The 13,065-nt window shown below is 32.7% G+C and overlaps 1 protein-coding gene and 1 pseudogene across 1 annotated transcript; both read right to left on the bottom strand.

Moving 5' to 3' along the window:
• Nucleotides 1-320: 320 nt before the first annotated feature.
• On the bottom strand, nucleotides 321-4,979 carry LOC114180726 (annotated as a pseudogene).
• Nucleotides 4,980-8,634: 3,655 nt separating this feature from the next.
• On the bottom strand, nucleotides 8,635-12,188 carry LOC114180725. The gene is made up of 13 exons (XM_028067024.1): nucleotides 12,135-12,188; nucleotides 11,766-11,834; nucleotides 11,043-11,189; nucleotides 10,687-10,954; nucleotides 10,375-10,449; nucleotides 10,207-10,297; nucleotides 9,952-10,087; nucleotides 9,683-9,864; nucleotides 9,475-9,598; nucleotides 9,226-9,396; nucleotides 9,064-9,123; nucleotides 8,892-8,951; nucleotides 8,635-8,805 (listed from the first exon to the last, which is right to left on the bottom strand). Exons 1-13 carry the CDS (start codon nucleotides 12,186-12,188, stop codon nucleotides 8,635-8,637), a joined length of 1,608 nt encoding a protein of 535 aa, XP_027922825.1.
• Nucleotides 12,189-13,065: the final 877 nt, after the last annotated feature.

The following is a 13,065-nucleotide window of genomic DNA, read 5'->3' as shown; positions in this document are numbered from 1 at the left end:
GCTATTATATCATTAATACATGAAGATGGGGCGAAGGAAGAGGGGGAAGCAAGTGAAGTGGAAGAAGCAAGAACAGGTAACTTTTGGTTTTCATTTCGTTCGACATTTTCATTTTTAATAACTATCGATATGTCTTTTTTTGTTTTAAAAAATTCAAGACGAATAATGTTTTATAAAAATTGTGTATTTTTTTGATTTTGTTATATTTGTTGTTATGTAATTTTTTTTTCGTATTGTAGATCTGGAATAGATATAGAGAGGTGCATATAGTATATAATGTTGAGACATATTACAATGATAAAGATATAGGTTGCTTCCATTTACACATTCTGGAAGACTTCCTTGAAAACAACATTTGTTGTATGAGACAAAGGTCTTTTTTCTTTATCATGGATTAATATCTTTAATCCTGATTTAGACTGAACCCTAGAAACTGCAACATATAACTGACCATGGCTAAATACTGATGTGGGTAGGTATAATCCTACCGAACCTAATGATTGTCCCTAAGATTTGTTTATTGTCATGGCGTAGGATAACATGATTGGAAATTGCCTTCTAATTAGCTTGAATGGCCATGGGGACTGGGATGGGGACATAGACATTCTAGGTATATATACTTCATTTCCATTGTTGTTGTCTGTAATAGGTCTTGCACCAATGACATGATTTGCCAGTCTTGTAATAATTAATCTGGTTCCGTTGCACAGACCCTCAGACTGATCCAAATTTCTCAATAACATTATGGGTGATCCTATTTTGAGTTTGATGTTATGACTTGGCAATCCTGAAACAGTCAATGAGTTTAGAAATTCTGGTGTAATGAAATCCATGTCATCATTCGTGAAATTATCAGATTTATCAATTGAATCTGCACTAAGATATTCTTTGTGGTCCCCTGCAAAACAGTATTATTGTTATTTTTGTTGTTGTTGCATGTGTTATAGTATATAATGCATTTGCCGAATAGAAAATGCTTTACCTGGTATCAATGACAAAATATAGTCATTGATTTCATCGACAGTCTCGATTCTACTGGCCAATATTGCTCTGCTCTTTAGATAGTTTTATCACTGTAATTTTGAATTAGTTGTGGATAAGTGGAATCCACAATTGCTTGAAGAGGATCAGTGAATTCTGTTATGAGAAATTGATGTGGTATTTCGATTTCAACCACTCCATCATTTGGTTCACACAACTTTCCATCTCCGAGTTTAACAATCCAATCAGAGAATTCTTCAATTTCTTTTGTTGTAGATTTGTGCAGTCCTGATTGCATAAGTCTCATGTTCTTGGACAATGTCAATACCTGACAGTGATTCTATAGGTATGACGCATTAATTGTAGCATGCACTATATCTGATCGACTTCCTCTAGGAATGACAGGTAGAATCTGTCTAAAGTCACCTCCAAATACAACTACTTTTCCTCTAAAAACTGAATTACATGTTGGATAATCTTTCATAATGTCTTTTAATGTTCTATCCAGCGCTTCAAAACAAAATTTGTGTGCCATTGGTGCTTCATCCCATATTATAAGATGAGCTACTCTTAATAGGTGGGCAACATCAGAACCTTGTTCAATGTTACAGATGGAATTTTCAAGTATAGGAATCGGAATTCTAAATTTAGAATGTGCTGTTCGTCCACCGGGTAACAAAAGTGATGCTATTCCGCTTGATGCCACTGTGAGGACTATTTTTCCCCGTGACCGCAGTGCTGATGATAATGTTGACCACATAAAAGTTTTTCCTGTGCCCCCATATCCATACAAGAAAAACATTCCACCATTGTTCTTCATAACGGCCTCATTTACCATTTTGAATATGTTCTTTTGTTCAACTGTAACATGAAATAAGGTAATGGTGGATATAATAATTGTAACACAAGTCATTGTAACTTTCTCGTTAATCATGTACGATGAAATTATATTTGAACTACTAACCTGTCATCGAATTGAAGTTCCTTTCAAATAGGTTATGTTGTTCAGCAATGTTATAATCTAGTTCAGAGTATATCAATCTATTACCACAATTAGTTGTTGCAAAAGCATCAGGATAAGACATTGAAGGAAACTGTTTCAAACTTCTCCTATTTTTGAGAAGGAGGTCTTCAATTTCAGATAAAGTTAAATTTTTCAAGGTGTCATTGCTAAGTTGCAATTCTGCATAAATAATATGACAATTACTAAGATGTATTTTGGCGATCAATGAAAAAATAAGTTGGGTACTATTTTAAATATACCTGGATTTCCAGCTATTATTCTTTCTCTGTGTAGTATTCCATCAGACAACCAATGCCACGTCTTTTCCCATACTTGATCCGGTCTATTAAGACTATCACAAACTAACATAGTTACAAATAGTTTTCTTAGGAAGTGACCAGATCCCCAATCTTTTGCTTCTGTAATAGCTTCTATGTATTCATTATCATCTGCTAAGAATCCAGACGCTTGGCAGGCATCTCTAAAAGTTGGATACACTATGTTGTTGACTGTCCTAATGTCTTTGTAACATGATGGCCCTTTGATTACTGTAAGCATTCTCCTAAGATAGAAAAGTTCACCTGCTGTTGGTGGCACCCAAATGAGTCTTCCAATTGTGTTGCCCTTTTTCCTTGGTTTCCAACATCTATCCTTTTTGACATATACAAACTTTGAAACAAAAAGTGGGTATGTTAAAGACTTTGCATCTTCATGCGTTTTATTGCACTCCATCCAGCTTGTAAACATAGATTCTGCAACTGTAGGTTTTCCTAGTATATCGTCAATATAGTCGTCATCCTTGAAGTAGACTGACTGCTCACCAGGAAGATGAAAAAATAGTCTTTCTACAGCTGGATTTCTTCCGTGAATAGGAAATGAAAATATTCTCCAACATGCTTCACTGGGTGATATATATCTACAATCAACATACTGCTTGATTTCATCTACATCTTTGGCCGAACCTGAAGATTGGTTGTTGTTATCCACTATAGCTGCTGTAATTCTGTCATAACACTTGTTAATGTATTTGAATAAGTATTTTATGGAGGTACTTCTATTACACCATTCAACATTGATATGAGCTTCATACTTAAGCAACAACTTTGAGTTGTATGGAACCACTGAACGGTTGTCTAAGCAAATGTCATTCTTGACAATACATATTGAATTATTGTGTCTGCGGTAGTGTGGGAATCCATCTTCAGAAATAGCAGTTGTCTCTTGAAACATCTTTGGATAAAACCTAGAGCACTTTCCATTTTTCATGCAAGGCAGAGATTTGTTTGGTAATCCACATGGCCCATGAATCATGTGATCTTTCACACATTCATATAGTTTTGGTTCTTGTTTAGGACATGGTATTTCAGCTGAAATAACCCTATCAATATCTTGCGTAGTTGGATATTTGCAATTGGAATGCAAGAAGAGAAGTAGATGTGCATGTGGCAGACCACGTTTTTGGAATTCAATAGTGTACATATCTGCATTGAAAACATATCAATTATAACCTGTAATTAGAATTATTAACATATAACAACTTTGTAGTTTTAGTGTAATCCTCACATGCAATAACCTTTCCAAGTAAATGATTTTTTGTTAAGTCTGTAAGAAGTTGATCGAATTTAATTCGGAATACCCTTGAGATCAAGTCTGGCCTATCAGATGGTGTCAAATTTAGGTTAGACAGTATCCTGCGAATCTCAGGCCATTTGGGATTGCATGTGAAAGTTAGAAACAGATCTGGAAAACCAACATAACTACAAATGGCCATTCCATCAAAATACAATTGATTCATAAATCTTGTGCCTCCAACGAAAGTGGATGGTAGAACAACTCTTTTTCCCTTGCTTGATCCTTCTTCATGGATATTTGAACTTGTTTGAGAAAGATTATTGTACTTATCCACTCTAAGCTTTGATTGGTTATTCCTAATAAAGGACAACCGTTCAGATTCTATCATAGTATAGCCGTCAACCACGAATTGTTGAAACAATCTCTTTGATCTAAGTACTGTTTGGGCTTCATTCTGTCTTGTCTGAATTCTGAAACAAAACCATTCTCTGATTGTTAGGCGGTTCCTCTTTGAATTGTTCCCACTACTGATATCGCGATGTGTAACATCATGTCTATATCCATCTTCACCATATGGAAATAGTAAAGGATATTGAAATCCTAGGTAACTGGTGTGCAACTCATTAATTCTTTGCAGCTTTCCACTCCTGTTTTCCATTATAATATCCCTTGGAGAAGCACTGTCAACGTCACCAACAATTAAGGCTGCTACTTCTGAAACATTAGGAGTATTGTATATCCTTCCATCCTTAGTTCTATCAGCAATAAGTCTTAGTTTCAGATTCGTAAATTCTTTCTCCCGATAGCGATCTCTTGCCATTCTAAAAGATTTTGCATGAACATTGTGTTCATCTAACATGTCCGTTAGCTTCTTTACAATTTCGATATCAACCTTGTTGTCGTTCCTAAAACAAAACAATAATTTGAAATTGCCTTAACTTGTACAATATCTCGATTGAAGTATATTGGTTAAGTAGAATTACCTTAATGATTGTATTCTGTTGTGAATTTCATTTTCAGTGTCGTAGATGTAGAGTTGGGCAAATCTTGGTACTTCTCCAACAGGTGGTAAAAGACTTCCAATTCTATGACAAACTTGGCCTTGTATTCGTAAATTAGGAGGACCATGACCATTCTTGTATGTGTTATCAATTTTGGCTCCAGGTGATGTAAATGCAAACATCATATTATATGTTCTGATATGCTGTTGAAAATTTCTAGACTGTATTGAATTGGATTCAAATAGCAGTTTTTGCATTACAATTGGGGGATCATTCAAAAGGGGCAACTGAATTTTTCCATTTCCACAACACAATTGAAACTTTGGATTAGCAGAGTGTGCATGTTTGTCTATTCTTTCTTGGTACCACATTTGGGCTTTACAATGTCTACATATGAAAACTGGATCTCCTATATCTGCATAAATAGTGAAATAATACGAAAGTGATCAGCAATTTAATTTAATCATGGAATGTAATAACACATTCATATAGGATTAGATATCATATCTCTCTGCTGAACTACTGGGATAATCAGTTGCCATAACAGTAGCAATAATTTCATCTGCATTCATAGACCAAATTTGATGATTAAAGTTGCATATATTATTCCAAACATATATGATGATTATTTAAGTTGACCAAATATTTGAGTTGTTTTTGTTATAATATGACAATGGTACCTTCAGTAACATCATCAGATAATGTATTAGCATTTTCTTCAACAGGTTCACCGATAGAAGACTCAGTCTGAGGTATTGCATTCTGCTGAGAAGACGTTCCTCTATACAAATAGGAATGACTCTGAATTGTTTCCCTTGAACCAACTATATGAAACTTTTGCAACAAATTTTGTCGCAGTGAAATGGTATGATCTGCATATGTATGACTATTTCCTTCATTTGATTCCTCATAACAATTTTGTGTACTTTGTTGATTGAGAATATTAGTTGTCACATCACAGAATGGGGTAAACATTCTTCTTTTGGCTTGATAGTTGAATGACGGTGTGCATTGCTGATTATTTTCCTTGTTAATCCTCTTCTCTTTGAGTATGGTTTTTCTTTTTGATCGTGCATTTGCAGAACAAATGTAGGAAGAGTTTTCGTCCTCCATTGTTAAGATAATTGATATCAAGTAACTGCATTTCAAAACAATATTACAAATATTACAATGTACTCAAAATCAAAGTCTTTATTAATGAAGCAATAATATATTATTCATTTTGGAAAATATCAGAACTTGAAAAAGTGATACCTGTATGCATGTTGTAAATGAGATCTTGATTCATTGGAAGTTTGGAGATGTTGTATTGAATAGCTTCTTTCCGATACATTGGGAGTAATCTTATGTTTGAACCTAGTTGAATCTGTTTTTGATGGTTAATTATCTTCATTGTGTATGCAACAATAATGGCGCGAAATGAAACTCCATTAATTTCCATTACATCCGGATTTCAATAATATGTCTTGTCCAATTAATAAAAAGTTGTTCATGCAATGAGTATAGTATGTTCATTACAGAGTTAAAGTACATTGTAGTGCAATGAGTACAGTCGTCTTAATTTAATGCAACACTATTGATTGCCGTCAATTAAAAAAGGTAATATTTATATATATAGACAATATAATCTAATATATATATAGTTATAGGCAATAGTGTATGGATAGAAAATATATACTGGCCGTTCACATTCCGAGTTCATATACAATAATAATGACAATGTAATTAAGATGTCGGTTTTTTTTATTATATATTATATATAAGTCTGCCGTTTAGATTTCAAGCAAATCTTCGAAAATCAGTCTCTAAAACTTCTGCAAGTTTCGGTTTGCAATGGCTTCGTCTTCTTCTGCAAGCCTTTGCAACTTCCATCCGTGTTGGCTATCGGTTCTTAATCCCATCAAGGTAAGTCATTTCCAGTATTTTTCGTAATTTTTTTTTTGAAAATCATTTTTGCGGTCAGTTTATATGGTTTTGAAGTTTACTCCTCCATTTTTTTTGTTAGATTGTAAATTAATGACCTTTTTCATTCATGTGTTATTGTTGGTCGTTTTTTTACAAATTCCCCAAAAAATTGTTAGTCGGAAACTTAATATTTTTCCAATGTGGTCTGAATTAGGTTGACAATTTGTCTTTGGAATATGGTTGTCAGGGGTAATGTTCGAAGACTTATAATACTGTAATTGATACTTGACAGGACTATGTTGCCTTTGAAAAGCCCTTCTTTGTTTATTGGGAGAAAGAAATTGGTTTGCAATGCTGCACATTTATAGATCCAGAAGGAAATGCATTCGAGATACAATTGAATGAACCATTACTGGCTGAAAGAAAATTCCCTGCAGGTTTTCTGTTAGCAAAAATGTATAACTTAAGGCTTCTATATTTTATAACTGCTCGTTATGCAGGAGGAAACTTGTTTCATTTTAGGGTTTTCGACTGGGATTGGACTGAAATTAATTACCCTATTCCTAATCAACAAACTCGGTTTCCTAAACCTCTGAAATCAGTAAAGTTCTTCACCTGTTTCTGCGTAGATTTTCCACTGGAACAGGTAAATATTTTTAAATTACTGATTTTTACTAATTTTAAGTTGACAAAATTTTGTACTTACATTAATTTCATCATAATTCATATTGCAATTGTCAATCAGGGATCTATCATTTTCGATGATGCCTTTTCCAATTTCTGGGGACCAATATTTGACTCCTCAAATCCAGATATGTACCAGAAAGTTGAGATGGTAGATCCCCTAGGCAAGAATTATGAAGTTTTCATTGAGGGATCTTACACGGGAAGGATATTTGCTAGACACGGATTAGAAAAAATGGTAACCAATTATGATCTACGTGAGGATCACGTTATGCGTCTGAATTTTATACGGGATCACAAATTCTTGTTTAGGATATTCTCCTTGACGGGAAATGAAGTCATTTATTCCTTGGATTTGATTAAAGATGAACCTACCATAAATGAGGAAGATGGTTTAGAAAGAGATTTTTACTACAAAACGACCAAGAATTTAACCGACTATGATGTTAATTCTTCTTCACTGGTATGATTTTTGAAGATTCTATACTTTCCTTTAAGTCGTTTATTAGATTTTTAATACATTGTAATGTAATTTTTCAGTACTTGGATTCCGAGTTTGCTTCAAAAGCGTTGGTAAAGAACAGGAAAAATCATGAACTTCGCAATAGGAATGGCGGTTCTTGGTCATGCACCGTAAGATAGGCCAAGAAAAGGACACACGAATGCTTTTTAAGTTGTGGATGGAAGAAATTTTGTGCTACAAATGGATTCCAAGCCGGAGATGTTATAACTTTTGGGGTCGATATAAATCGATCAAATATTATTAATGTTAGGAAGGATTAAGATTAAACTGTTATGTAACAGTATCTTAGTTTCAGATATATGTTTTGGAATACATTTGATGGATGCTTATGGAATTTAAAAGTAATGACAAACTTATAACTTATTTTGTAACCAATGAACCTTATTGTTTATAGTAGATTATATGTTTTGATTCCAGTTACATAATTGTTTATAGTACTTGACTTATTTCGTTCTAAATGAGTGTTATTGTTTGTAGTACATTAGTGTTATATTTTATAGTAGATTATATATTTTGATTCCAGTTACTTATTGTTTATAGTAGTTTACTTATTTGTTTCCAATAAGTGTTATTGTTTATAGTACATTAGTGTTATTGGTTATAGTACCTTCCAAGTATGATCATTAAACCAATTAAACTAACTCTTTGTGACGTAAATTATATCATGTAAAACATGATTACATCAAAAGCCTTTTTAGCCAAAGTTATCCTTAATTTGTTCCAAAAAGTTTCTGTTCAATTTGACTAAAAATAGAACCACAAAACTCAATTAATAATGTCACTTAAATGATAATAACGTTATGTGTAATAGGATAGGAAAGCAGATACAACAAAAATTCTTTTACCCTTCTACGATTGATTAATAATAAAGTACTTTATGAGTCGTAACGATAATGTTCTTATATTTATCAAAAGTGATGAAATTATTAATTCATCAAATTACAAAAAACCAAGACACAGTCCAATCAGTCGATCTCTTGCTTGATAGTCTTCATGGGCTTGGTAGCTGATAGTTCACCAGACTCTATGTCTTCAGACGATTGTACAGATACACCACTATTTGGAACGATTCTCTTTGATGGAGTACCCAAAGATGAATTATCAGGATCATTGTCAGCTGTTCCACTCAAACTCATCTGCATGAATTTTTAAATTACAAGTACATTATTATAAGTTCAAAAAAATTCAAAAGAAACAATTTAATAAATAAATACATAATTACCAAGTCATGATCACTGTCTGCTGCTAAATTACAAACTCCTTTTGAACGAAAATCAGCAATCTAACCAAATAACATTGACAAACAATAATATGGCATGAACTTTATGAACTTGGATCTTTACAAAACGAATCAATATATAGAAGAAAAAATAAACTACTATAAAAGGACTTACCATTCCAGTGGAAGTATCACCTACTAGATTAATTATGTTCTTATGACTGCACTCACCAAGCTATCAAATACAAAATAATTAAAATAATATCATATTGAATAAAGAGTATAATTTAAAGCCAAATATGAAGTATTGCAAAGAAACATTATTGGAAATACTTACATTTACGGGTTGTATAAGCTTCTTAATGTAATTGATGATTTCAGGTAAGTCAGACACTTTAATGACAGACGCAAATTTGTTCCTTGGTTGGGTTCGAAGTTTGAAAGCGAGAGTACAACCTAACATTACATCCAACTCATCGGGAAAGCACTTGGGATCATCTTCGCCCACCTAATTAAAAAATGAAAACAAAAACAATTTCATATCAATGACAAAGCAACTAATGACACTGATGATGATAATATTAACCTTGATCATTTTCATTTGCAATTCTTCAGCGGAAATATCAATAATGTTTCTACATTCTTGATCCCACACCACGAAGTTGGCATAATTAAACGCATCATCACAAACTTGCAACTGAAGTTTATACCTATAAACATTTCGAACATTATAACAAATAAAATACAAAAACATGAGCATATAAAGTTGACTGAATATAAAATAAAATACAAACTTGAACGACGGCATGTTGTTGTCTTGATCACAATAGGTGCATTTAAAAGGACCAGTTTCATTAGTTCTTTTGTTGCAATGATTACAAACCAAGTAGTACCACCCATCGTTATCAAGACTAAACTTAGTGGTTGTGGCCACAGTTACACATATCATTTCCTGCAGAGGGTCCAATATAGTCAACTATCGAAAAAATGACCATGAAATGTCAAACATCGAAAAAAACTACTATATAATCAAAACAATGCATAAGTTTGTTTATAAACATACCTTTTTAATCAATGGAATTTCAGATACGCTCTTCACCAAACATTTATAAACAAACCTTTCAGCATCACTGTATTGGGAGGACTGAGTCAATTGACTGCCAGATTGACTCATAATTGTTAAGTCATCAGCAGACATTCTGAAATATAAGTAATCATAAAACAATTATTTGCAATTGAATTATTACATTAGTTATACCTAATCATGTACATATATTACATAAATTTGAAACAAAGACACGATGATTACTCATTTAACCGTTGTTTGAATTGTGTAATTTCGGGAATAGCATCATCCATAAGTAATTTTGTCCCATTCCATGTATTGGACACAGACACTGGCCATTCCCCTATTGAAACCAAAATTATTCAGGAACAAAACAAATATCTTTTTAACATACCATAATACAAATAACGGCATAAGTACCTGTAGCTGCTTTAACTTTGGCTTGAGTAAGAATGATAACCAACTTGTCAGAATTTGGATTGTCATTATACCTTTCTAAAAATTTTTTGCAATATTCATCCCATAACGTACAAGATACCACACCACCACTGTATATGAAGAATTGGGTTAAACGAACGGGTATTAAAAGAAATAAGATGTCCTCGCAAAATAATCATCATAACGTCATTACCTCAGATCCATCAAACTAAAGATTACAAATTATAAGCAAGCAAAATTACAACATCAGACTTGCCTAAATAAAGCAAATAAGATCATTCTCATAGTACATACCAATCAACAAATCTGGAGAGAAATTACCAGCCACTACCTCTTTTATGCTCCGAAACTGGTAAACACTATTGGGTATATTTGCAATCGGTTGGGGACGAACAGAGGTGGCTCCGATAAACAACAATTTAAAAGGATGGTCACACACTCTATACTGACCATCATTTTTCACAATTTTGAAATTGTGCATGATATATGTATCGCCTTCCTTCAACTTACCATCCCACATATCAAATTCGTCATTCTTAACTATGCAATGTATCTTGTCCCCCTAACAAACGATATGCAAAACCAACAACCAATAAATACAACGTTCTCAAACACAATCAAAGAAAAAAGAAAGAATACATTATTATTACCATTTGGTCAATCAAAATCATTTCAAGGTGCACATTGGATTCGCGGTTATGAATATACCACAAATCAAGCACTCTGACACCAAGTTTCAGGGTCTCCCTCCTGCCATCAATATCTTTAATCATATCCAACTTCTTTGCCATTACGACCTACGAAAAAAAAACATATCATCAATAGAAATACATTGAACTATGAAGCAATAAAAACCTATACTTCAATAATAAAGTAAAGCATAATCATAAAAACGATAACTTTAACGGAAAACAGAGCATAATGGTGAACAAAAAAAAAACTATCATAACTATAGTGCAACTATAACAAAAGAGACCACCGTTACGGCCAACGAAAATAAAAAATTTTTAGCATCAAGTAACCATAATATAAATACTATACGTAAACTTTAACAAACATGAACAAAGAACACAGATTTAGAAACAACACAAAAAATGACGACAACTAAAGTTCAACTTCAAATAAACTAAACGAAAACCTAAGGCAAAGAACAATAAAACAACAAAAATTCATCAAGAACAGAAAACACAAAGGTATAGATGATTATGAAAAAGTTGAATCCTACACTTTGACGAAGATAAACACAAACCAAGCACCAACTTCGGAGAGAAATGATAAACTGTGACGAAGATAGAAGAGAGAAATGATAAACAGTGAGAGACAATGAAAGGAAATTTAAAAATGAATAAACGAAAGAGTATAATGGAAGCTACCGAAGAATTCTGACTTGAAATGAAATCTTTCAACTCAGCTGCAGTAACAGGAGGGAAAGCTTTGGACTTCTAAGCAGAACCCGAGAAATCAAAGAATGACAAAAAAACCAACGTATTGGACAGGTGTCGAGAAATTAATGATGGGTATAATGGTATTATCCCTACCAGTTTGGGTTCTTATATTTATAGTAGATTCTTTACATTTGTTGGAGAAATATATAGTATTGGTGGTTCATTGTAACTTATTCCATCCCATATCTGAGAAAACATTCTAAACTAAAATGTGTAGTCCCCCATATAATTGAGATACATGGCATGATCATCGTGTATATGATAATAAGATATGATTTCTAGAATTCCATGTCTAACAAAGATCCTTCCAGTATATGATCCCTCAATATCCACTTCATGATGCTCCCCCATTGGGTCATACATTTCTATTTTCATATATGTGTCTACGTTCTTAGAGTTAAATGTATCTTCCCAAAAGTGTGAAAAGACATTGTGAAATATTATAGATTCTTGTCTTAAAGAAGGGACAAAAGATGTCATAACATTTATTAATACCAATATTGAAAAATACCAATAACTCAAATTTACCTTTTGTACTGGCAAATCTACACAGAAATAGGTGAAAAACTTAATGGATTTGTGAGGTTTAAGAAACTTAGTGGGTTTCTTTGGAATAGGGTATTCTATCTCAATCCAGTAAATATAAACAATTCTTAACTAAAAAATGTTTTCTCCTAAATAGCGTATGGTTAGAAATGTGTTGTATCGGAACTTATATAAGCTTACTAATTCAAATGTTCAAGGAAACTTTGTTTGACCTAGTAATGATTCATCCATATCTATTGCCACCACATTGCCTTTAGGATCCATAAAGATGAAGTGCTTAAGACGAATTTGTCTTTCCTAAACAAAGAAGGCTTGCTCAAAACATATGTATTTCTGCCAACACATCAAATTTATCAAAGGTACAATAAGAAATAAAACTTCATAACATGTTCACAAAAGCAATATATCTGTTTTATAAACTATATCAATTTTGTATTGGGTATAACATATTCACAATACCAAATAATTTTCACATTCAAGTTTTGGTAGACAACTTTATACTTTATATAACATAATACAAGTAAGACGTTAGAAATATTCTATGTCACGATCATAACAAGATGGAATAGATTAATGAATTATGATAAAATAGTAAGAAAAGTTTCTTGCAATTAACTTATAAAACAATTGCTTACTTGAAGATCCAATCATTCACCAAAAAATAAAATACCAAAACACCACT

This window comes from Vigna unguiculata, chromosome 4 (genome assembly GCF_004118075.2).
Source record: "Vigna unguiculata cultivar IT97K-499-35 chromosome 4, ASM411807v1, whole genome shotgun sequence".
NCBI lineage: Eukaryota > Viridiplantae > Streptophyta > Magnoliopsida > Fabales > Fabaceae > Vigna > Vigna unguiculata.
The sequence above is the reverse complement of the archived record's forward strand: the minus strand, read 5'-3'. Positions and strand labels throughout refer to the sequence as shown.

What these genes read in the sequence shown, in the direction of transcription:
- LOC114180725 (XM_028067024.1), bottom strand. Translation starts at nt 12,188, where the DNA reads ATGGGGGAGCATCATGAAGTGGATATTGAGGGATCATATACTGGAAGG. An exon ending in ATTACACAATTCAAACAACG is followed by an intron (nt 10,088 to 10,206) that starts GTTAAATGAGTA and finishes CTTATATTTCAG; the next exon opens with AATGTCTGCTGATGACTTAA. An exon ending in TGCAAATGAAAATGATCAAG is followed by an intron (nt 9,397 to 9,474) that starts GTTAATATTATC and finishes TTTTTTAATTAG; the next exon opens with GTGGGCGAAGATGATCCCAA.